The sequence below is a fragment of the Nansenia antarctica genome (assembly GCF_963989245.1).
Source record: "Nansenia antarctica genome assembly, chromosome: 8".
Classification (NCBI taxonomy): Eukaryota; Metazoa; Chordata; class Actinopteri; order Argentiniformes; family Microstomatidae; genus Nansenia; species Nansenia antarctica.
The window spans coordinates 37703468-37728872 of NC_137678.1; the positions used below are offsets into that span (position 1 = coordinate 37703468).

Below are 25405 nucleotides of genomic sequence, written 5' to 3' on the forward strand. Positions count from 1 at the left end.
CTAAAGAATTCTTTTTATCAACCACGAAGGGACTCGAACCCTCAATCTTCTGATTCGAAGTCAGACGCCTTATCCATTAGGCCACGTGGTCTTTCCTTATAGTACTCAAGAAGAAGCCACCATTGTTCTTCTTTTGGAGTTCTGTAGGCTCTTTGTCTTCCAGAATGCATTTGTTGAACTGAAATTGATACTTAAAATATACTTTTTTCGAAGTGTTTATTTCTAAATCACAGAAAAATGTGTCTAATCATTTATGTACCATACAGAGAGCTTGTTAAAACAACTAAGATTTGCTGGGCATATTTTGTAGCAACAGCAGAAAGCAGTGTTAGCAGAAAGCAGTGTCTTTTTTCAGAGGATTTTCAATTCAAAATGGTGTATAATTATAACAAATGGTTATTACAACAGGGAAGCTGTGGTGCAGGAGTGTTACATTTACAATTTTGACTTTTAGTGACTTCCACCAAGTACGTTTGTGTTAAGTTAGTGAATGATCATCACCAGCCATCTTAAAGACCTCCAGCGAGAGAGGTCTCATTCGATCCCAACACATAGCATTGTCTCTAAAGAATGCTTTTTATCAACCACGAAGGGACTCGAACCCTCAATCTTCTGATTCGAAGTCAGACGCCTTATCCATTAGGCCACGTGGTCTTTCCTTAAAGTACTCAAGAAGAAGCCACCATTGTTCTTCTTTTGGAGTTCTGTAGGCTCTTTGTCTTCCAGAATGCATTTGTTGAACTGAAATTGATACTTAAAATATACTTTTTTCGAAGTGTTTTTTTCTAAATCACAGAAAAATGTATCTAATCATTTATGTACCATACAGAGAGCTTGTTAAAACAACTAAGATTTGCTGGGCATATTTTGTAGCAACAGCAGAAGGCAGTGTTAGCAGAAAGCAGTGTCTTTTTTCAGAGGATTTTCAATTCAAAATGATGTATAATTATAACAAATGGTTATTACAACAGGGAAGCTGTGGTGCAGGAGTGTTACATTTACAATTTTGACATTTGGTGACTTCCAACAAGTACTTTTGTGTTAAGTTAGTGAATGATCGTCACCAGTCATCTTAAAGACCTCCAGCAAGAGAGGTCTCATTAGATCCCAACACATAGCATTGTCTCTAAAGAATGTTTTTTATCAACCACGAAGGGACTCGAACCCTCAATCTTCTGATTCGAAGTCAGACACCTTATCCATTAGGCCACGTGGTCTTTCCTTAAAGTACTCAAGAAGAAGCCACCATTGTTCTTCTTTTGGAGTTCTGTAGGCTCTTTGTCTTCCAGAATGCATTTGTTGAACTGAAATTGATACTTAAAATATACTTTTTTCGAAGTGTTTTTTTCTAAATCACAGAAAAATGTATCTAATCATTTATGTACCATACAGAGAGCTTGTTAAAACAACTAAGATTTGCTGGGCATATTTTGTAGCAACAGCAGAAAGTAGTGTTAGCAGAAAGCAGTGTCTTTTTTCAGAGGATTTTCAATTCAAAATGATGTATAATTATAACAAATGGTTATTACAACAGGGAAGCTGTGGTGCAGGAGTGTTACATTTACAATTTTGACATTTAGTGACTTCCAACAAGTACGTTTGTGTTAAGTTAGTGAATGATCGTCACCAGTCATCTTAAAGACCTCCAGCGAGAGAGGTCTCATTAGATTCCAACACATAGCATCGTCTCTAAAGAATGTTATTTATCAACCACGAAGGGACTCGAACCCTCAATCTTCTGATTCGAAGTCAGACGCCTTATCCATTAGGCCACGTGGTCTTTCCTTAAAGTACTTAAGAAGAAGCCACCATTGTTCTTCTTTTGGAGTTCTGTAGGCTCTTTGTCTTCCAGAATGCATTTGTTGAACTGAAATTGATACTTAAAATATACTTTTTTCGAAGTGTTTTTTTCTAAATCACAGAAAAATGTATCTAATCATTTATGTACCATACAGAGAGCTTGTTAAAACAACTAAGATTTGCTGGGCATATTTTGTAGCAACAGCAGAAAGTAGTGTTAGCAGAAAGCAGTGGCCTTTTTCAGAGGATTTTCAATTCAAAATGATGGATAATTATAACAAATGGTTATTACAACAGGGAAGCTGTGGTGCAGGAGTGTTAGATTTACAATTTTGACATTTAGTGACTTCCAACAAGTACGTTTGTGTTAAGTTAGTGAATGATCGTCACCAGTCATCTTAAAGACCTCCAGCGAGAGAGGTCTCATTCGATCCCAACACATAGCATTGTCTCTAAAGAATGCTTTTTATCAACCACGAAGGGACTCGAACCCTCAATCTTCTGATTCGAAGTCAGACGCCTTATCCATTAGGCCACGTGGTCTTTCCTTAAAGTACTCTAGAAGTAGCCACCATTGTTCTTCTTTTGGAGTTCTGTAGGCTCTTTGTCTTCCAGAATGCATTTGTTGAACTGAAATTGATACTTAAAATATACTTTTTTCGAAGTGTTTTTTTCTAAATCACAGAAAAATGTATCTAATCATTTATGTACCATACAGAGAGCTTGTTAAAACAACTAAGATTTGCTGGGCATATTTTGTAGCAACAGCAGAAGGCAGTGTTAGCAGAAAGCAGTGTCTTTTTTCAGAGGATTTTCAATTCAAAATGATGTATAATTATAACAAATGGTTATTACAACAGGGAAGCTGTGGTGCAGGAGTGTTACATTTACAATTTTGACATTTAGTGACTTCCAACAAGTACGTTTGTGTTAAGTTAGTGAATGATCGTCACCAGTCATCTTAAAGACCTCCAGCGAGAGAGGTCTCATTAGATTCCAACACATAGCATCGTCTCTAAAGAATGTTATTTATCAACCACGAAGGGACTCGAACCCTCAATCTTCTGATTCGAAGTCAGACGCCTTATCCATTAGGCCACGTGGTCTTTCCTTGAAGTACTTAAGAAGAAGCCACCATTGTTCTTCTTTTGGAGTTCTGTAGGCTCTTTGTCTTCCAGAATGCATTTGTTGAACTGAAATTGATACTTAAAATATACTTTTTTCAAAGTGTTTTTTTCTAAATCACAGAAAAATGTATCTAATCATTTATGTACCATACAGAGAGCTTGTTAAAACAACTAAGATTTGCTGGGCATATTTTGTAGCAACAGCAGAAAGCAGTGTTAGCAGAAAGCAGTGTCTTTTTTCAGAGGATTTTCAATTCAAAATGGTGTATAATTATAACAAATGGTTATTACAACAGGGAAGCTGTGGTGCAGGAGTGTTACATTTACAATTTTGACATTTAGTGACTTCCACCAAGTACGTTTGTGTTAAGTTAGTGAATGATCATCACCAGCCATCTTAAAGACCTCCAGCGAGAGAGGTCTCATTAGATCCCAACACATAGCATTGTCTCTAAAGAATGTTTTTTATCAACCACGAAGGGACTCGAACCATCAATCTTCTGATTCGAAGTCAGAAGCCTTATCCATTAGGCCACGTGGTCATTCCTTAAAGTACTCAAGAAGAAGCCACCATTGGTCTTCTTTTGGAGTTCTGTAGGCTCTTTGTCTTCCAGAATGCATTTGTTGAACTGAAATTGATACTTAAAATATACTTTTTTCGAAGTGTTTTTTTCTAAATCACAGAAAAATGTGTCTAATCATTTATGTACCATACAGAGAGCTTGTTAAAACAACTAAGATTTGCTGGGCATATTTTGTAGCAACAGCAGAAGGCAGTGTTAGCAGAAAGCAGTGTCTTTTTTCAGAGGATTTTCAATTCAAAATGATGTATAATTATAACAAATGGTTATTACAACAGGGAAGCTGTGGTGCAGGAGTGTTACATTTACAATTTTGACATTTAGAAGACACCTTTATCCAAAGTGACTTCCAACAAGTACGTTTGTGTTAAGTTAGTGAATGATCATCACCAGTCATCTTAAAGACCTCCAGCGAGAGAGGTCTCATTCGATCCCAACACATAGCATTGTCTCTAAAGAATGTTTTTTATCAACCACGAAGCGACTCGAACCCTCAATCTTCTGATTCGAAGTCAGACGCCTTATCCATTAGGCCACGTGGTCTTTCCTGAAAGTACTCAAGAAGTAGCCACCATTGTTCTTCTTTTGGAGTTCTGTAGGCTCTGTCTTCCAGAATGCATTTGTTGAACTGAAATTGATACTTAAAATATACTTTTTTCGAAGTGTTTTTTTCTAAATCACAGAAAAATGTATCTAATCATTTATGTACCATACAGAGAGCTTGTTAAAACAACTAAGATTTGCTGGGCATATTTTGTAGCAACAGCAGAAAGTAGTGTTAGCAGAAAGCAGTGTATTTTTTCAGAGGATTTTCAATTCAAAATGATGTATAATTATAACAATGGTTATTACAACAGGGACGCTGTGGTGCAGGAGTGTTACATTTACAATTTTGACATTTAGTGACTTCCAACAAGTACGTTTGTGTTAAGTTAGTGAATGATCGTCACCAGTCATCTTAAAGACCTCCAGCGAGAGAGGTCTCATTAGATTCCAACACATAGCATCGTCTCTAAAGAATTTTTTTTATCAACCACGAAGGGACTCGAACCCTCAATCTTCTGATTCGAAGTCAGACGCCTTATCCATTAGGCCACGTGGTCTTTCCTTATAGTACTCAAGAAGAAGCCACCATTGTTCTTCTTTTGGAGTTCTGTAGGCTCTTTGTCTTCCAGAATGCATTTGTTGAACTGAAATTGATACTTAAAATATACTTTTTTCGAAGTGTTTATTTCTAAATCACAGAAAAATGTGTCTAATCATTTATGTACCATACAGAGAGCTTGTTAAAACAACTAAGATTTGCTGGGCATATTTTGTAGCAACAGCAGAAAGCAGTGTTAGCAGAAAGCAGTGTCTTTTTTCAGAGGATTTTCAATTCAAAATGGTGTATAATTATAACAAATGGTTATTACAACAGGGAAGCTGTGGTGCAGGAGTGTTACATTTACAATTTTGACTTTTAGTGACTTCCACCAAGTACGTTTGTGTTAAGTTAGTGAATGATCATCACCAGTCATCTTAAAGACCTCCAGCAAGAGAGGTCTCATTAGATCCCAACACATAGCATTGTCTCTAAAGAATGTTTTTTATCAACCACAAAGGGACTCGAACCCTCAATCTTCTGATTCGAAGTCAGACGCTTATCCATTAGGCCACGTGGTCTTTCCTTAAAGTACTCAAGGAGAAGCCACCATTGTTCTTCTTTTGGAGTTCTGTAGGCTCTTTGTCTTCCAGAATGCATTTGTTGAACTGAAATTGATACTTAAAATATACTTTTTTCGAAGTGTTTTTTTCTAAATCACAGAAAAATGTATCTAATCATTTATGTACCATACAGAGAGCTTGTTAAAACAACTAAGATTTGCTGGGCATATTTTGTAGCAACAGCAGAAGGCAGTGTTAGCAGAAAGCAGTGTCTTTTTTCAGAGGATTTTCAATTCAAAATGATGTATAATTATAACAAATGGTTATTACAACAGGGAAGCTGTGGTGCAGGAGTGTTACATTTACAATTTTGACATTTGGTGACTTCCAACAAGTACTTTTGTGTTAAGTTAGTGAATGATCGTCACCAGTCATCTTAAAGACCTCCAGCAAGAGAGGTCTCATTAGATCCCAACACATAGCATTGTCTCTAAAGAATGTTTTTTATCAACCACGAAGGGACTCGAACCCTCAATCTTCTGATTCGAAGTCAGACACCTTATCCATTAGGCCACGTGGTCTTTCCTTAAAGTACTCAAGAAGAAGCCACCATTGTTCTTCTTTTGGAGTTCTGTAGGCTCTTTGTCTTCCAGAATGCATTTGTTGAACTGAAATTGATACTTAAAATATACTTTTTTCGAAGTGTTTTTTTCTAAATCACAGAAAAATGTATCTAATCATTTATGTACCATACAGAGAGCTTGTTAAAACAACTAAGATTTGCTGGGCATATTTTGTAGCAACAGCAGAAAGCAGTGTTAGCAGAAAGCAGTGTCTTTTTTCAGAGGATTTTCAATTCAAAATGATGTATAATTATAACAAATGGTTATTACAACAGGGAAGCTGTGGTGCAGGAGTGTTACATTTACAATTTTGACATTTAGTGACTTCCAACAAGTACGTTTGTGTTAAGTTAGTGAATGATCGTCACCAGTCATCTTAAAGACCTCCAGCGAGAGAGGTCTCATTAGATTCCAACACATAGCATCGTCTCTAAAGAATGTTATTTATCAACCACGAAGGGACTCGAACCCTCAATCTTCTGATTCGAAGTCAGACGCCTTATCCATTAGGCCACGTGGTCTTTCCTTAACCCTCCGGTTGTGTTCCCGGTCAAATCTGACCGAGAGCAACTTTCATCAATCATAAATATTGTGTTTTACATTTGATTGCCTCAAGGCCTTATGATATCCTCCACACTAGGCATTTGAACATATACAATTGCTGACTAACCACTGGCATTGAATTTTGAGGTTTTAGTCAACTTTGTAACATTGGTGGTGTTCCCGGTCAAAAATGACCGCCATAGGAAATTAATGGATAACACAAGTTGTAACAAGCTACAACATTCCAGGATGTATCAGACCTGTTCAAATACCTCATATATAAAGTTTGACACATTTCAAACTAAACAATTAGGTGTTTGTTATGGGAACCCTTCTCTTTCCCGTGCTTATTTGCCCATCCGAACCAGACCTTCCAGACTAAACATTGTTTAGAGCAAGCAGAGCGAGAGTGGAAAACATCATAAGGATGACACCAGGACCAACGCGGTATGCTACATCTCGTGTGGATGACATCAAGTCCAGCTTCCAACTGTTTTTACCAGAGTCCATTGAGGAAATTGTACTGGACATGACAAACCTGGAGGGGAGGCGTGTGTTTGGGGACACATGGAGAGCACTGGACCAGGTAGACCTTCAAGCCTACATAGGTCTGTTGATTCTAGCAGGAGTATATCGGTCAAACAATGAGGCTACAAAGAGTCTGTGGGATGCGGAGTGCGGGAGGCCTATATTCCGGTCCACTATGTCATTACAGCAGTTTCATGTCCTGTCGAGAGTTATCCGATAACAGAGATACAAGACCTGCCCGCTGGCGAAATGACAAACTGGCTGCCATCAGGAACGTTTGGGACATTTGGGTGGAGCGCCTACCACTGATGTACAATCCAGGCCCTGAGGTGACAGTTGACGAGCGCCTGGTCCGTTTCAGAGGTCGCTGTCCCTTCAAGCAGTACATCCCAAGCAAACCAGGCAAGTATGGAATCAAGATCTGGGCAGCATGTGATGCCAGGAGCAGCTATGCCTGGAATATGCAGGTCTACACGGGAAGACCTGTTGATGGAAGGCCAGAAAAAAACCAGAGCATGCGTGTTGTGCTGGACATGACAGCCGGTCTCAAGGGTCATCACGTGATAACTTTTTCACCTCATATGCGCTTGGTCAGGAGCTGTTGAAACGCAAGCTCACCATGGTGGGGACAGTGAGGAAGAACAAGCCTGAACTTCCCCCTGCGCTGGTGTCAACCAGAGGGAGAGAGATACTCTCATCAAAATTTGCTTTCACTGCCACACACTGTCTTGTGTCCTATGTTCCCAAGAAGAATAAAAATGTAATCCTGATGAGCACGGTACACAAAGACGCTGCTGTCAGCACCACAGAGGACAGGAAGCCCCAGATCATCCTGGACTACAACAGCAACAAAGGAGGTGTGGACTGCCTTGATAAGGTAATGTATATTTTCATCTATCATGCATTTTATTTTACTTTTATTCGTGTGAAACAACGCATTTTTGTGTACGACAGATTCAATATTATTTCCAACCTCTTATTTATTTTTTTCTTTCATTGCAGCTTACTGGAATGGAATGGACTTTATTTGTCATTGCTACAGTACAGGTACCAAACAACGAAATTTAGGAGGGGTGGCTCCCCTGGTGTTAGGAAAGGAAAAAGAAAACACATTTCAGAAAAAGCATAGATGCATAAGATCACAAGAAGGTAAGGAGCTGGTTTACATCAATAAAGGCTATGTACACAATCCACTGTACTATACTGCACAGATAGTCAACTAGGGTTGTCATATTGCACAAAAAGTATTTTTTCACATTATTTTAAAGTGTCACAGTTTGCAGGCTTGAAAATGTACATGTTTGTGCCTCAGCACTAGCTGCCATACAATCCGTCCGGACTGTCCTGGGCCCAGAACTTAGGCCTTTTCTGTGTTCAGGGCCTTGACGGCCCTGTGGTAGAAGCTGTTCTTCAGTCTGTTTGTCTTAGCGGCCGGGGTCCTGTACCTCCTGTTCGAGGGCAGCTTGACAAAGTGTTCGTGCCCAGGGTGGGTCGGGTCCTTGGAGATCTTGGAGGCCCTCCTGAGACAGCGTGTTTTGTACAGCTCCTCCAGAGAGGGGAGGGGGGCGCCGGTGATCTTCTGTGCTGTTCTCACGACTCTCTGTAGCTCGTTTCTCTCCGCTGTTGTGCAGCTGTGGAACCAGTTGGAGATGCCGAAGGTGAGGATGCTCTCCACTGCGCCGTGGTAGAAGGCCACCAGTATCTCCTGCTTGTTGTGTTGTTTCCTGAGGCATCTCAGGGTGTATAGCCGCTGTTGTGCCCTCTTGATGGTGCCTTTAGTGTTGTCCTTCCAGGCCAGGTCATCCCGCATGTTGTGTCCCAGGAATCGGAGGGTTGAGACTCTCTCCACGCTCTCTCTACTGGCATGTACACCTTACTGGCATGTACACCCGTTGGCCAGTGGCAGTGTTCCACAACATCCTGGATGTGTCTGCGTGTAACGCATATGTGGTATGGATGGCGATCGACCCAGTGTGGAATCGGGGGAAGAGTTTCAAGAGGAGACTCTTCCTGGCAGAGCTCGGGAAAGCATTAGTTACTCCTCTAACTCAAAGGCGCCAGCACCTTCCCCGCACACCAGCCTCTGCCAGTCTGGTTAGGAGTCAGCAAGCCCCAGCCGCTGCCCCAGCCGCTGCCCCCCAGCAAGGACAGGGGCAGAAAAGGCAAAGATGCAAGCTCTGTGCCCCTAGAGACAATAAAACAAGCCTTACATGCTACAAATGTGATGCCTACGTTTGCAAGGCACACTCTGACCTGATTGCAAAATGCCACTCCTGTGGGTGAACACACACACACAGGCAGAGAGACCTTGACCCTGACCACCGTTCTTGTGGTGTACCTCCTCTCTCAACCCAATCATCAAAATAGAATTATATGCACATGCAACACTACAGTAACAGCTATGATTGGGCAATGGTATAGTATATGTCCTGGCTTTCTTGCTTCTGCAAGCAAACACACACACACACACACACACGACTATTCATTCTGATGTTCTGTGAATTTGTTTTACAATAAATGTTCATTTTGGAATACATTTTCAGTGTCTATTCTTTCTATATTGCAGTTATTCAGGTTAACCAATAGTCTACATTGTTTATGTCTCATCAAATTTTGCACAGTATATGTTGAGATGTTGAAGAACTGATCCAATGTGTTGTTTGGCAGAGATATATAGAGTTTCAGGGTGTAACTGGCCTTCTTATTTGAAATTCTCCAAAACGGAAATGAAATATTCAATTTCTACTGTGTATTTAGTCACATTACAGTAATTCATTTTTTAAACATCTCACAGGTCTCAGCTTTCACCAGGTACCAAATTTAGCAAATTTGACCATGTAGTTTTTAAGATATGAAGCAGTTAATCAGACCGGTCTAATTAGACCGGGAACACCAAGGATGGGGGGGCAAACATGAACACAACCGGAGGGTTAAAGTACTCAAGAAGTAGCCACCATTGTTCTTCTTTTGGAGTTCTGTAGGCTCTTTGTCTTCCAGAATGCATTTGTTGAACTGAAATTGATACTTAAAATATACTTTTTTCGAAGTGTTTTTTTCTAAATCACAGAAAAATGTATCTAATCATTTATGTACCATACAGAGAGCTTGTTAAAACAACTAAGATTTGCTGGGCATATTTTGTAGCAACAGCAGAAAGTAGTGTTAGCAGAAAGCAGTGGCCTTTTTCAGAGGATTTTCAATTCAAAATGATGGATAATTATAACAAATGGTTATTACAACAGGGAAGCTGTGGTGCAGGAGTGTTACATTTACAATTTTGACATTTAGTGACTTCCAACAAGTACGTTTGTGTTAAGTTAGTGAATGATCGTCACCAGTCATCTTAAAGACCTCCAGCGCGAGAGGTCTCATTAGATTCCAACACATAGCATCGTCTCTAAAGAATGTTATTTATCAACCACGAAGGGACTCGAACCCTCAATCTTCTGATTCGAAGTCAGACGCCTTATCCATTAGGCCACGTGGTCTTTCCTTAAAGTACTTAAGAAGAAGCCACCATTGTTCTTCTTTTGGAGTTCTGTAGGCTCTTTGTCTTCCAGAATGCATTTGTTGAACTGAAATTGATACTTAAAATATACTTTTTTCGAAGTGTTTTTTTCTAAATCACAGAAAAATGTATCTAATCATTTATGTACCATACAGAGAGCTTGTTAAAACAACTAAGATTTGCTGGGCATATTTTGTAGCAACAGCAGAAAGTAGTGTTAGCAGAAAGCAGTGGCCTTTTTCAGAGGATTTTCAATTCAAAATGATGGATAATTATAACAAATGGTTATTACAACAGGGAAGCTGTGGTGCAGGAGTGTTAGATTTACAATTTTGACATTTAGTGACTTCCAACAAGTACGTTTGTGTTAAGTTAGTGAATGATCGTCACCAGTCATCTTAAAGACCTCCAGCGAGAGAGGTCTCATTCGATCCCAACACATAGCATTGTCTCTAAAGAATGTTTTTTATCAACCACGAAGGGACTCGAACCCTCAATCTTCTGATTCGAAGTCAGACGCCTTATCCATTAGGCCACATGGTCTTTCCTTGAAGTACTTAAGAAGAAGCCACCATTGTTCTTCTTTTGGAGTTCTGTAGGCTCTTTGTCTTCCAGAATGCATTTGTTGAACTGAAATTGATACTTAAAATATACTTTTTTCGAAGTGTTTTTTTCTAAATCACAGAAAAATGTATCTAATCATTTATGTACCATACAGAGAGCTTGTTAAAACAACTAAGATTTGCTGGGCATATTTTGTAGCAACAGCAGAAGGCAGTGTTAGCAGAAAGCAGTGTCTTTTTTCAGAGGATTTTCAATTCAAAATGATGTATAATTATAACAAATGGTTATTACAACAGGGAAGCTGTGGTGCAGGAGTGTTACATTTACAATTTTGACATTTGGTGACTTCCAACAAGTACTTTTGTGTTAAGTTAGTGAATGATCGTCACCAGTCATCTTAAAGACCTCCAGCAAGAGAGGTCTCATTAGATCCCAACACATAGCATTGTCTCTAAAGAATGTTTTTTATCAACCACGAAGGGACTCGAACCCTCAATCTTCTGATTCGAAGTCAGACACCTTATCCATTAGGCCACGTGGTCTTTCCTTAAAGTACTCAAGAAGAAGCCACCATTGTTCTTCTTTTGGAGTTCTGTAGGCTCTTTGTCTTCCAGAATGCATTTGTTGAACTGAAATTGATACTTAAAATATACTTTTTTCGAAGTGTTTTTTTCTAAATCACAGAAAAATGTATCTAATCATTTATGTACCATACAGAGAGCTTGTTAAAACAACTAAGATTTGCTGGGCATATTTTGTAGCAACAGCAGAAAGCAGTGTTAGCAGAAAGCAGTGTCTTTTTTCAGAGGATTTTCAATTCAAAATGATGTATAATTATAACAAATGGTTATTACAACATGGAAGCTGTGGTGCAGGAGTGTTACATTTACAATTTTGACATTTAGTGACTTCCAACAAGTACGTTTGTGTTAAGTTAGTGAATGATCGTCACCAGTCATCTTAAAGACCTCCAGCGAGAGAGGTCTCATTAGATTCCAACACATAGCATCGTCTCTAAAGAATGTTATTTATCAACCACGAAGGGACTCGAACCCTCAATCTTCTGATTCTAAGTCAGACGCCTTATCCATTAGGCCACGTGGTCTTTCCTTAAAGTACTCAAGAAGTAGCCACCATTGTTCTTCTTTTGGAGTTCTGTAGGCTCTTTGTCTTCCAGAATGCATTTGTTGAACTGAAATTGATACTTAAAATATACTTTTTTCGAAGTGTTTTTTTCTAAATCACAGAAAAATGTATCTAATCATTTATGTACCATACAGAGAGCTTGTTAAAACAACTAAGATTTGCTGGGCATATTTTGTAGCAACAGCAGAAAGTAGTGTTAGCAGAAAGCAGTGGCCTTTTTCAGAGGATTTTCAATTCAAAATGATGGATAATTATAACAAATGTTTATTACAACAGGGAAGCTGTGGTGCAGGAGTGTTACATTTACAATTTTGACATTTAGTGACTTCCAACAAGTACGTTTGTGTTAAGTTAGTGAATGATCGTCACCAGTCATCTTAAAGACCTCCAGCGAGAGAGGTCTCATTAGATTCCAACACATAGCATCGTCTCTAAAGAATGTTATTTATCAACCACGAAGGGACTCGAACCCTCAATCTTCTGATTCGAAGTCAGACGCCTTATCCATTAGGCCACGTGGTCTTTCCTTAAAGTACTCTAGAAGTAGCCACCATTGTTCTTCTTTTGGAGTTCTGTAGGCTCTTTGTCTTCCAGAATGCATTTGTTGAACTGAAATTGATACTTAAAATATACTTTTTTCGAAGTGTTTTTTTCTAAATCACAGAAAAATGTATCTAATCATTTATGTACCATACAGAGAGCTTGTTAAAACAACTAAGATTTGCTGGGCATATTTTGTAGCAACAGCAGAAAGTAGTGTTAGCAGAAAGCAGTGGCCTTTTTCAGAGGATTTTCAATTCAAAATGATGGATAATTATAACAAATGGTTATTACAACAGTGAAGCTGTGGTGCAGGAGTGTTAGATTTACAATTTTGACATTTAGTGACTTCCAACAAGTACGTTTGTGTTAAGTTAGTGAATGATCGTCACCAGTCATCTTAAAGACCTCCAGCGAGAGAGGTCTCATTCGATCCCAACACATAGCATTGTCTCTAAAGAATGTTTTTTATCAACCACGAAGGGACTCGAACCCTCAATCTTCTGATTCGAAGTCAGACGCCTTATCCATTAGGCCACATGGTCTTTCCTTGAAGTACTTAAGAAGAAGCCACCATTGTTCTTCTTTTGGAGTTCTGTAGGCTCTTTGTCTTCCAGAATGCATTTGTTGAACTGAAATTGATACTTAAAATATACTTTTTTCGAAGTGTTTTTTTCTAAATCACAGAAAAATGTATCTAATCATTTATGTACCATACAGAGAGCTTGTTAAAACAACTAAGATTTGCTGGGCATATTTTGTAGCAACAGCAGAAAGTAGTGTTAGCAGAAAGCAGTGGCCTTTTTCAGAGGATTTTCAATTCAAAATGATGTATAATTATAACAAATGGTTATTACAACAGGGAAGCTGTGGTGCAGGAGTGTTACATTTACAATTTTGACATTTAGTGACTTCCAACAAGTACGTTTGTGTTAAGTTAGTGAATGATCGTCACCAGTCATCTTAAAGACCTCCAGCGAGAGAGGTCTCATTCGATCCCAACACATAGCATTGTCTCTAAAGAATGTTTTTTCTCAACCACGAAGGGACTCGAACCCTCAATCTTCTGATTCAAAGTCAGATGCCTTATCCATTAGGCCACGTGGTCTTTCCTTAAAGTACTTAAGAAGAAGCCACCATTGTTCTTCTTTTGGAGTTCTGTAGGCTCTTTGTCTTCCAGAATGCATTTGTTGAACTGAAATTGATACTTAAAATATACTTTTTTCGAAGTGTTTTTTTCTAAATCACAGAAAAATGTATCTAATCATTTATGTACCATACAGAGAGCTTGTTAAAACAACTAAGATTTGCTGGGCATATTTTGTAGCATCAGCAGAAAGCAGTGTTAGCAGAAAGCAGTGTCTTTTTTCCAGAGGATTTTCAATTCAAAATGATGTATAATTATACCAAATGGTTATTACAACAGGGAAGCTGCGGTGCAGGAGTGTTACATTTACAATTTTGACATTTAGAAGACACCTTTATCCAAAGTGACTTCCAACAAGTACGTTTGTGTAAAGTTAGTGAATGATCGTCACCAGTCATCTTAAAGACCTCCAGCGAGAGAGGTCTCATTCGATCCCAACACATAACATTGTCTCTAAAGAATGTTTTTTATCAACCACGAAGGGACTCGAACCCTCAATCTTCTGATTCGAAGTCAGACGCCTTATCCATTAGGCCACGTGGTCTTTCCTTAAAGTACTCAAGAAGAAGCCACCATTGTTCTTCTTTTGGAGTTCTGTAGGCTCTTTGTCTTCCAGAATGCATTTGTTGAACTGAAATTGATACTTAAAATATACTTTTTTCGAAGTGTTTTTTTCTAAATCACAGAAAAATGTATCTAATCATTTATGTACCATACAGAGAGCTTGTTAAAACAACTAAGATTTGCTGGGCATATTTTGTAGCAACAGCAGAAAGCAGTGTTAGCAGAAAGCAGTGTCTTTTTTCAGAGGATTTTCAATTCAAAATGATGTATAATTATGCAACCTGGTCTCACACGGCAGCCGTCAGGATTCGACGTCTGTCGTTCGTCTCCAAACGTCGAATTCCGACGAGAAAACGAGCTCTGAAAGCGCAGGGGTACGGCTGTTATGTGCGCCTGTCGGGCTGCACGCCACATTAATTAGTTACGCCACATTTTGAGATACAAGCGCTTCAATGTTCATTCATTTGGAACTGCGAGAATGAGTAACGTAAGCCCGATTGCACTTGCATGAATAAAGCGTTATATAAATATAATTTATTATTATTATTATTGCCTACAGCTAATTGTTACAAGGTGAGAGCTAAAATAACATACGTGTAACGTTAGCCAGCAATAGCTAGACTAGATATATATAGCTAGATATAGTCACTATATAGTCTAAATGCAACCTGGTCTCACACGGCAGACGTCAGGATTCGGATGTAATATTAAACTCCCATATTTATTCTTTAAACAAACAAATCTGGGGGAGTGGTCGGAGTTAACGAGATATTGTTCCAATCCATTACCTGGCCATTACCTGCCTGTGAAAAGTATGAAACGTTTGCATTGCCTAGCGTGTAGGCCCGTGAGAAATTGAGAGCATATAAATCACTAGATGCCTACAACTACGCAATCTGTGGTCATGTACAGTACATCAAATACCATGACATAGATTCTAAATAAGAACAATATTCCATTTGCTTACAGATTCCGGGGTGGCGTTATTTGCCAATGTCCGTGTGAGTCGTCCGCGAATACATGCGTCTTCCTCTTTGCTGGATTTGTCTGCTTGACTGCATCACGTTGTTTAATTATAAATAAGAACAATATTCCATTTGTTCATTTGCTTTAATGAAATGACTCTGCGAAATGACAATAATTAAACAAGTCCTGAGCAGGACGAACGCAGGTGTAAACTAACGTATTCACGCCACACGGCGGACAACTGTAGGGAGGTTCTAGTGCTTGATGTGAAGTGCCGTTTGGAATGAGACATCTTCTCACACGTACAGGCACACAACGAGTACAACATGTTGCATTTTCATGCCATTAGGCAACTTGCTTCCTAGCATAGCAGGTCCATTTGGACTTTGAAATACCTCCATGACTTTATATGGCCACTGTGTGTGTCTGTGGAGAAAAGGGTACGTTTGGGCCCAGGGAAGGGGCTGCGAAAGAGTCACACTCACCAAACTTTACACACTCCTTCCACTTCATGGGACATTGTACCATGTCAACTTTCACCCTCCTAGGCCATTCCCTAGAGGCCCTGCACGCGACTGATATATATTAGCAGGGACCTGCTATGCTAGGAAGCAAGTTGCCTAATAGGTGAATCAATCTATGAAAAAAAAGCACTTAACCCCAAAAAATTTGATACAAAAGGTTTTTCGATGGATTCCGATAGTATTGGGCGTGCTAAATAACATACTAAAAGTCGACCAAAATCGACCCCCCGAAAGCCGCCATTTCCAAGATGGCGTCCCAGATGGCGGTGGAGATATTAAAATGGCTATATCTCAAATTGAGAATATGGTGCAAAGGATTTCTCAACTGATTCTGGTACCTCTGGGCATGTTCACTAACATACTAAAAATCTAGGAAAATACACCGTCCAGAAAGGCTTAATTTTCAAGATGGCGTCCAAAATGGCGGCAGACCAATCTTAAAATGGCTCAATACTACCAGAATCCATTGAAAAACCTTTTGTATCAATTTTTTTGGGGTTAAACCATATATTGACTCGCCTATAATGGCATAAAAATGCAACATGTTGTACTTGTTGTGTGCCTGTACGTGTGAGAAGATGTCTTTTTACAAACGGCACTTCCAATCAAGCACTAGAGCTCCCTACTCTGTATGGTACATTATATTGATAACTGGGTCCCTGGTTACCTACTACATACCTACTACATACTGCATACCTACTACATACTGCATACCTACTACATACTATATACCTACTACATACTACATACTGCATACCTACTACATACCTACTACATACTACATACTGCATACATACTACATACTGCATACCTACTACATACTACATACCTACTACATACTACATATATACTACATACTACATACCTACTACATACTACATACTGCATACCTACTACATACTACATACCTACTACATACTACATACTGCATACCTACTACATTACATACCTACTACATACTGCATACCTACTACATACTACATACCTACTACATACTACATACCTACTACATACTACATACATACTACATACTGCATACCTACTACATACTGCATACCTACTACATACTACATACCTACTACATACTACATACCTACTACATACTGCATACCTACTACATACTACATACCTACTACATACTACATACCTACTACATACTGCATACCTACTACATACTGCATACCTACTACATACTACATACCTACTACATACTACATACTACATACCTACTACATACTACATACCTACTACATACTACATACTGCATACCTACTACATACTACATTACTACATACATACTACATACCTACTACATATTACATACCTACTACATACTACATACCTACTACATACTGCATACCTACTACATACTACATACCTACTACATACTGCATACCTACTACATACTGCATACCTACTACATACTACATACCTACTACATACTACATACCTACTACATACTACATACCTACTACATACCTACTACATACTGCATACCTACTACATACTACATACCTACTACATACTACATACCTACTACATACCTACTACATACTACATACCTACTACATACTGCATACCTACTACATACTACATACCTACTACATGCCTACTACATACGGCATACTACATACCTACTACATACTACATACCTACATACTACATACCTACTACATACTACATACCTACTACATACTGCATACCTACTACATACTACATACCTACTACATACTGCATACCTACTTAAGCGTTACTGTTAAGTGACAAGATTCTCTGTGTGTCTGTGTCACTGACGTACCAGAGACGCCCGCATCCCCTCCAAGACAGGATTTGTCTGCGAAGACAAACAGCACACATGTGATTGTGTTTGCGTATGTGATCAACACACAGCTATGAGGTCATGGGGCTGCTCACAGGGCTGTGAGAGGAAACATGAATGCTGCTAATCACCTTGGGATAGCTAGCAAGCTAGGTAGTTAGCTGACTAATTATATTATAATAATAAATCGTATTAAAATCAAACGTGAACGAAGAAATATGAACTAGCTTACCTATGGAAGCTCCTCAGTCCTCACTGACTTTACAGTGAAAAAAGCGATTGAAAGAATTTAAACACAATGAGCAGGGCTTGCAGGGCTTACGGAGCAGCTAGGATAGTCTAAAAGAAAATCATTTGAGACGAGATGTTTGCGTGTGTGAAAAAAAAGCATTTTACCCACTCCGTGTCACACACACACACAGGCCGTAAATGCTTATTGAGGAAAACCAGATACCAGAAGTTTGCTTTCTTCCTACACAGAAAAACGGCAAAATAGCTTCATACTAGCTTATCCTGATGTGATTTAGAAAATGTAAGGACTTCACATATCTCCTTTATCAGATCTTTATCAGACCCTTATCAGATCTTTATCAGACCTTTATCAGACCCTTATCAGATCTTTATCAGACCTTTATCAGATCTTTATCAGACCTTTATCAGATCTTTATCAGACCCTTATCAGATCTTTATCAGACATTTATCAGACCTTTATCAGACCTTTATCAGATCTTTATCAGACCTTTATCAGACCTTTATCAGACCCTTATCAGATCTTTATCAGACCTTTATCAGATCTTTATCAGACCTTTATCAGATCTTTATCAGACCTTTATCAGACCTTTATCAGATCTTTATCAGACCTTTATCAGACCGTTATCAGATCTTTATCAGACCTTTATCAGATCTTTATCAGACCTTTATCAGACCTTTATCAGATCTTTATCAGACCTTTATCAGATCTTTATCAGACCTTTATCAGATCTTTATCAGACCTTTATCATACCTTTATCAGACCAGATAAACATTATACCATGTTGGACATGTGTATATATATATTGTATATATAAACATTATACCCTACTCTGGATATAGTATGGTTATTACTGGTGGCCTGAGGTGGTCCAGTGGTCTAGCACCGTGGTCTACAGTGATATACAAAAAATACATTATATACAATATTATAAATATCCGTTTGTTATATAATATTCATTGATGAGTACATGCATAATCAAACGTAGGCTACTGCAATTACTTTGCTGCGGGAGCTATGCATGCACCACACAACTTGATAGGTACATACTGTGCAGTGTATCATTCATAACTGTACATAGGCTACACATATCATAATATCTTATCACTATTGCATGGAACTTGGGTAAACCCGCTGTGAAAAAAAAAACTCAGCTCCAACAAATCTGAAGGGATTGGGAGACAACTGTACAGTTTATCATTTTCATAACTGTCTGTACATGTACATATCTTATGTTTCCCTATTGCTATATATAGCCTATATATAAACACATTATGTTACATACGTATCAGTCTTATCCACTGTATCTAATTCAGCACTGAAGCCTGAAGTTTGAGCACAATGTGTGTCCCCTTGCTACCTCTGCTGATATAAAAGAGAATTGCAGCCTTGGAGAAAAAGATGGCAGCCGAATTCCAAGGCAAATACACAGACACACACAGAAATACTGCAAAAACGCTTTATACTAACTAGATTTTGAAAATGTAAAGATGCTGGGTGGTAGAACGCACATATCTAGGAAAAGTCATGAAAGGAGGGTCCTGACATTTGATCGAGTGCAAAGGTAGATTTGTTTTTGTACTCACTGGTGCCCTATGACACCTCACGGCTTTCCTAGTGCAATAAGCAAAAAGGACACTGGGGGTAATACAATAGACACAAACTCACAAACAAATGGCATATGAAGGTTAAAGCTGAGAAATGCTCAACTACATTGTATGTCTTTATAATCTACTACTGTCGATGTCATATGTTGCATATAAGAAGAAAAGCACGGTGAGCTGCCTAAACGACTACCGCCCGGTGGCACTCACACCAATCATCATGAAGTGCTTCGAGAAACTAGTCCGGGCCCACATAGTCACACGCCTCCCGCCCAACCTGGATCCATACCAGTTCGCCTACAGAGCCCACAGGTCCACAGAGGACGCCATCGCGACGACTCTCCACTCCACTCTATCCCACCTGGAGAGGGGAAACAGCTACGCGAGACTGCTCTTTGTGGACTTCAGCTCTGCCTTCAACACCATCCTTCCAGACAGGCTAGTGACCAAACTACTAGACCTGGGACTATCACACTCTATATGTGCATGGATCAAGGACTTCCTGTCCGACCGCCCCCAGAGGGTGCGGGTGGGCTCCCACACCTCCACAGCCCTCAGACTCAGCACTGGGTCCCCCCAGGGCTGCGTGCTAAGCCCCATCCTCTACAACCTCTACACCTACGACTTCACCCCCGTCCACCCCAGCAACTCCATCGTAAAGTTAGCAGACGACACCACCGTGGTGGGCTGCATCTCGGGGGGGGACGAGGCGGCGTACAGGGATGAGGTAGAGCAGCTGAGCAAGCTGTGCAAGGTTAACAACCTGCTGCTGAACCAGTCAAAGACCCAGGAAATCATCGTGGACTTCAGGAGGAAAAAATCTGAGGTCCAGCCCCTGCTCATCGACGGAGGGAGCGTGGAGAGAGTCTCAACCCTCCGATTCCTGGGGGTGCACATACAGGATGACCTGTCCTGGAAGAACAACACAGCAGCCATCATCAAGAAGGCACAACAGCGGCTCTTCTTCCTGAGAGTCCTCAGGAAGGACCACACCAGACAGGAGATACTGGTGGCCTTCTACCGCTGCGCAGTGGAGAGCATCCTCACCTACTGCATCTGCAACTGGTTCTCCAGCTGCACAGCCGCAGAGAGGAATGCGCTACAGAGAGTCGTGAGAACGGCCCAGAAGATCACCGGCGCCCCCCTCCCCTCTCTGGAAGAGCTGTACAACACACGCTGCCTCAGGAAGGCCTCCAAGATCTCCAGAGACCCATCCCACCCTGGGTACGAACACTTTGCTCGGCTGCCCTCGAACAGGCGGTACAGGACCATGTTCGCAAGGACAAACAGACTGAAGCTCAGCTTCTACCCCAGGGCCATCCAGGCCCTGAACACAGCAACGACCTAGGTTCTGGGCCCTGGACAGTCTGGACGGATTGATGGCAGCTGCTGGATTGAAAAATCAGGTGTAGTGCTGAGGCACAAATGTGTACATTTCAAGCCTGCAAACTGCGACACTTTAAATGAATGTGCAATAACACTATGTGCAATATGACAACCCTAGGGTACATAAGGTTGCAGAGAAATAGGAAATGTTAGAATAGGTATAGCATAGCATAGAGTACAGCACAGTGTTTTATCTGTACAGTATAGTATAGTGGATAGTGTACATAGCCTTTATTTATGTAAACCAGCTCCTTTCCCTTCTTGTCTTTTTCCTTTTTTTTCCCTTTCCTAGCACCAGGGGAGTCACCCCTCCCAAATGTCGTTGTTTGGTACCTGTACTATAGCAATGACAATAAAGACCATTCACCATTCATTCACCATAAAGTTATGCTCTGTATATATATATATATATATATATATATATATATGGATATAGTACACTTACACACAGGACAAAGTGGCCTGGAACCCACAGTGGAAGGATAAGGGCATCCTATCAGCATGTTCCTGTTCAAAACCATGTACTGCATTTATCATTTTTATCCAACACTTAACTGGGGTGTGCATGATTATGAATTACATGATAATTTGATGAAGTCCTTTCTCATACATGTAGTGTTTTTTTTTGGCTTAGTGTTAGGAAACCATTTAATTTACCTTGATGAAATCAAGTAAAAAAAAAAAGAAGGTATTTAGGACCAACACAGATAATGTGCTGATGTCCCATGAAGGGCATGCCAATTGTAATGCTGGATACAATGTTGTCTACATAGCTGTTTATCTTATTCAAATACCGGCTCAATCATTTGACTTACTGGGAAATGGCTCATGGGATCACAGTTGTGGGGCTGGACCCACGTTGCGGTTACATGAAGGTCAGCAATGAAAACCTCCTTTCCCTGTAGAATTCAAGTGCATCTAAAATTAGTCAATGCTAGAAAATGGTACGTAAAACATATGGCTGAGTTCCAGCTATCTATTAAAATCACAACAAGGCATATAAGCCACAACATTACCTTTTCATCCAGTCACTTCAACAATCAACTATCCTTAGTATAAACATTTCTTGCATAAAAACATACCGTCGTAAGGCGAGACGTAGTCTATGCAAATATGCAGGCGCGGTATGATGACGCGCTCCAACCACTCCAACCAAATATGGTCCATCAAGCGTCCGGGTGATAGGCGTGATGTCCGCAGCTGGATATACTTGGAGAGTGTTTGTAAGGCTGGCGGCCATCTTAGGTGAGTCTGGTTGTGTTGTTAGGCTGGCGGCCATCTTAGGTGAGTCTGGTTGTGTTTTAGGCTGGCGGCCATCTTAGGTGAGTCTGGTTGTGATGTAAGGCTGGCGGCCATCTTAGGTGAGTCTGGTTGTGATGTAAGGCTGGTGGCCATCTTAGGTGAGTCTGGTTGTGATGTAAGGCTGGCGGCCATCTTATGTGAGTCTGGTTGTGGTGTAGGCTGGCGGCCATCTTAGATGAGTCTGGTTGTGTTGTAAGGCTGGCGGCCATCTTAGGTGAGTCTGGTTGTGTTGTTAGGCTGGCGGCCATCTTGGGTGAATCTGCAGGGCTGCCAAGCTTCACCAAAAGTTTGGAGTGAGATTTTTTGGGCGGTGGAGCGACCCAAAACTGTTTCAGTATGACTTTTATTAAACTGCGGTTCCTCCCGCGCACGCCCACATACAACATCCGGGTCTTACATGCAACATTATCAGGTCACCCCTAGTATGGAGGACCGGGTCTGACAAAATTAACAATAAATATATACACACATAAATGAATGTATGAACAAATACACATACAAATACACACACTATATCGCAATACATTTCTATATGTATTTATTCTTTTCCACATTTATTCTTTCTTTTCCACATTCATTCTTTCTTTTCCACATTCATTCTTTCTTTTCCACATTGTTTTCCACATTCATTCTTTCTTTTCCACATTGTTTTCCACATTCATTCTTTCTTTTCCACATTGTTTTCCACATTCATTCTTTCTTTTCCACATTCTTTTCCACATTCTTTTCCACATTCATTCTTTCTTTTCCACATTCAAGCTTTCATTCTTTCCCCGATTATCAGTAATGTATGCAAATATAGGGGGCGTGTCTTGCATGTTGTCCTCGCCCCACGCATTTTCATTGGTTGATGCCCCACGCATTTTCATTGGTTGATACCGCGCGTGACGTGGTAAAAGCGACAAAACTTCTCTCATTCAAACTCCCCCACCTGCAAAACACTATGTATTTGCAACACATGTTTTCATTGTTAACATACTGTGTTCAAAACGGTGAAGAACACGTTCAAAACAAAATGATTTGGTGTATTTTTGCAGTAATCATATTCCTATCATATATGACAGAAAGCTCACAATAAACAGTTTTTTGCACAGTGTTTGAGTGACTGTTATTTTCCACTCTATTGATACTCTTCAGTTCCAGCACCTCAGCAAAGTCTGATAAGGGATGAGCGGTGGTATTTTCACTATTTGCAGTAATCATATTGACATGTCTAGAAAATATTAGCAGAATATATACAATGAAATGAAATAGACTAGATGCATTGCCAGGGAAGACATTAGATGTGACCAGATGCAGACCAGAGGGTGGACCAAAACCAAAAAAAACGGGTGAGCTGTAGCAATTTATAATAATAAACAACAATGAATACATTAACAAGTTCAAATTCAAATTCAGGTTTCTTTATTGAATTTATTTATTTATTTATTTTGTGAAACTGAAATACAAAGAAAATGTATTCACGTGAACATCAACCGGAGACAAGCTACCGTAGTTCACATAAGGCTGGAAATGCTACAAGCACACACCTGACACCATCTCCAGGAACAACAAAAAACACAGAGGGAGATCAGGCACCTGTGAGGGAAGGAAAAGGTGATCATGTCAGATCTATGGTATAGAGCTACATGACTGGGGTCTTAATCGCTCTGTATAAATGATAGATGGATGTAATGATAGTGGTATCTCCAGATGTACGTCTGTGTGTGTGTATATGTGTGTGCCTGCATGTCATGAAAGTATACTTTATTATTTCTTTTATTCAATGTTATTTACCTTTAATACTGGCCAAAGCCATAGGAAGCGGTCGAAATGCTGGCCATCAGGTCGCACTGGAAGTTCTCATATGTCCGTGGATGTTTGGACAATTTCAGCTTCATGAAGCAAGTGGATGACTGTGGTAGAACACAGTTAACCACTTCCACTTGCAGGTATTCTGGAGCGACATCCCACCCAGTCCAAAAAGCCAGAAGTCTTTTCAGACCTTCAGACGAACCTAGGTAGTGGATAGGATATCAATTCAGAAACAATCCATTTCAACAAGGGCCAACAACGAATGTCTCCGCCCTAGGAGACCTATCCTAGAGCAATAGGTGGCAGATTTTGGCAGAATAAAGTAATTAATTGCAAGTGCCCTAGAGAGTGCTGTGGTCTAATGTGCTTGGTGCTTGTTCTGTATACACATCCATGTAAGGGCATCAGTATCGAATAATGAAAAATAGCCATACTTGTTTCGATGAAGGTCTTCAGGTATCCCAGCATCCTCTCCTGGTACTCCTCATCGCCATCTTCCAAATCTGACTCCGGCCATTCAATTTTATCCAGAATCATCTAATATAAAATGCACCGGTTAAAATGTGCTCCCCCTTTATGCTTTTTCAATTACAAAAGCCGTTTCAATACACAATCTTTAAAAAAATAATCGAGACACATTTAATGCAAAGCTACATGTGATAAGTTCGCACTTTGGTGACCCCACTGGTCATGATAAAAATGATCATGTGTTTTAAGAACCATATCTCCTACAATTCCCTCCTCTCTTGCTGTGACACTGCTTTGTGGATTCCGAGGGGGGAGTGTTGATGTCGTTGATGCTTAAAAAGTCACTTCTGGCAATATTTCCCACTATCTAGCCTAGACACCTATGTCTAAAATCTGAAATTCACAGGGTCTCATGTCACGAAAAATATTTTGGGGATCTTGCTAAGGCCAATCCATACTCTCGTAACAAAAACAAGTGAATATTTAGCAATAAAAATGCTGTCACATGTAGCTTTAATGTTTTCATTTGCATTACCTGTGGCGTGATCCTGGTTTCTGCGGAGTTTACTGCTGGAGTTCCTGGCACTGGAGTTCCTGGCACTGGAGTTCCTGGCGCTGGAGTTCCTAGCACTGCTGGAGTTCCTGGTGCTGGAGTTCCGGTGCCACTCCCAGAAAAAGTTGCTGTTGGTAATAATTTAACGTTAGCTACAATGTATAGTTCCCTCATACACAAGCTAAGTAAAGAGAGGCTAAGCATGGTCCTAAAAATAAAGGTGAATAGGCAACCACTAGACATTTGAAATAACACTGCCAAAAGTCTTAAGTGGGCGTGTCCGTGGAAACCAGGGGTAACAACCACGCGACCGAATGACATATGCGAACTTGATAAATATCTACTTCTTCTCTGGGCCCAAAGAAAAAGCAATGTTTTTTTTTTGGGGGGGGGGGGGGGGGGGGGAATAGAGAGCGTTCGC

At 40.1% G+C, this 25405-nt stretch overlaps 1 protein-coding gene across 1 annotated transcript in view; it reads left to right on the forward strand.

The window, feature by feature from the left end:
* Positions 1-25130, forward strand: part of LOC308164169 (protein adenylyltransferase SelO-1, mitochondrial-like) — a gene marked incomplete at both ends in the record, with an annotated part of 72861 nt that extends 47731 nt beyond the window's left edge. Inside the window, 2 exons of the mRNA XM_080538314.1 lie at positions 7445-7726; positions 25008-25130. Coding sequence (XP_080394440.1) covers positions 7445-7726; positions 25008-25130 — 405 coding nt within the window. The remainder of the gene's footprint in view (positions 1-7444; positions 7727-25007) is intronic.
* Between the last annotated feature and the right edge of the window lie 275 nt (positions 25131-25405).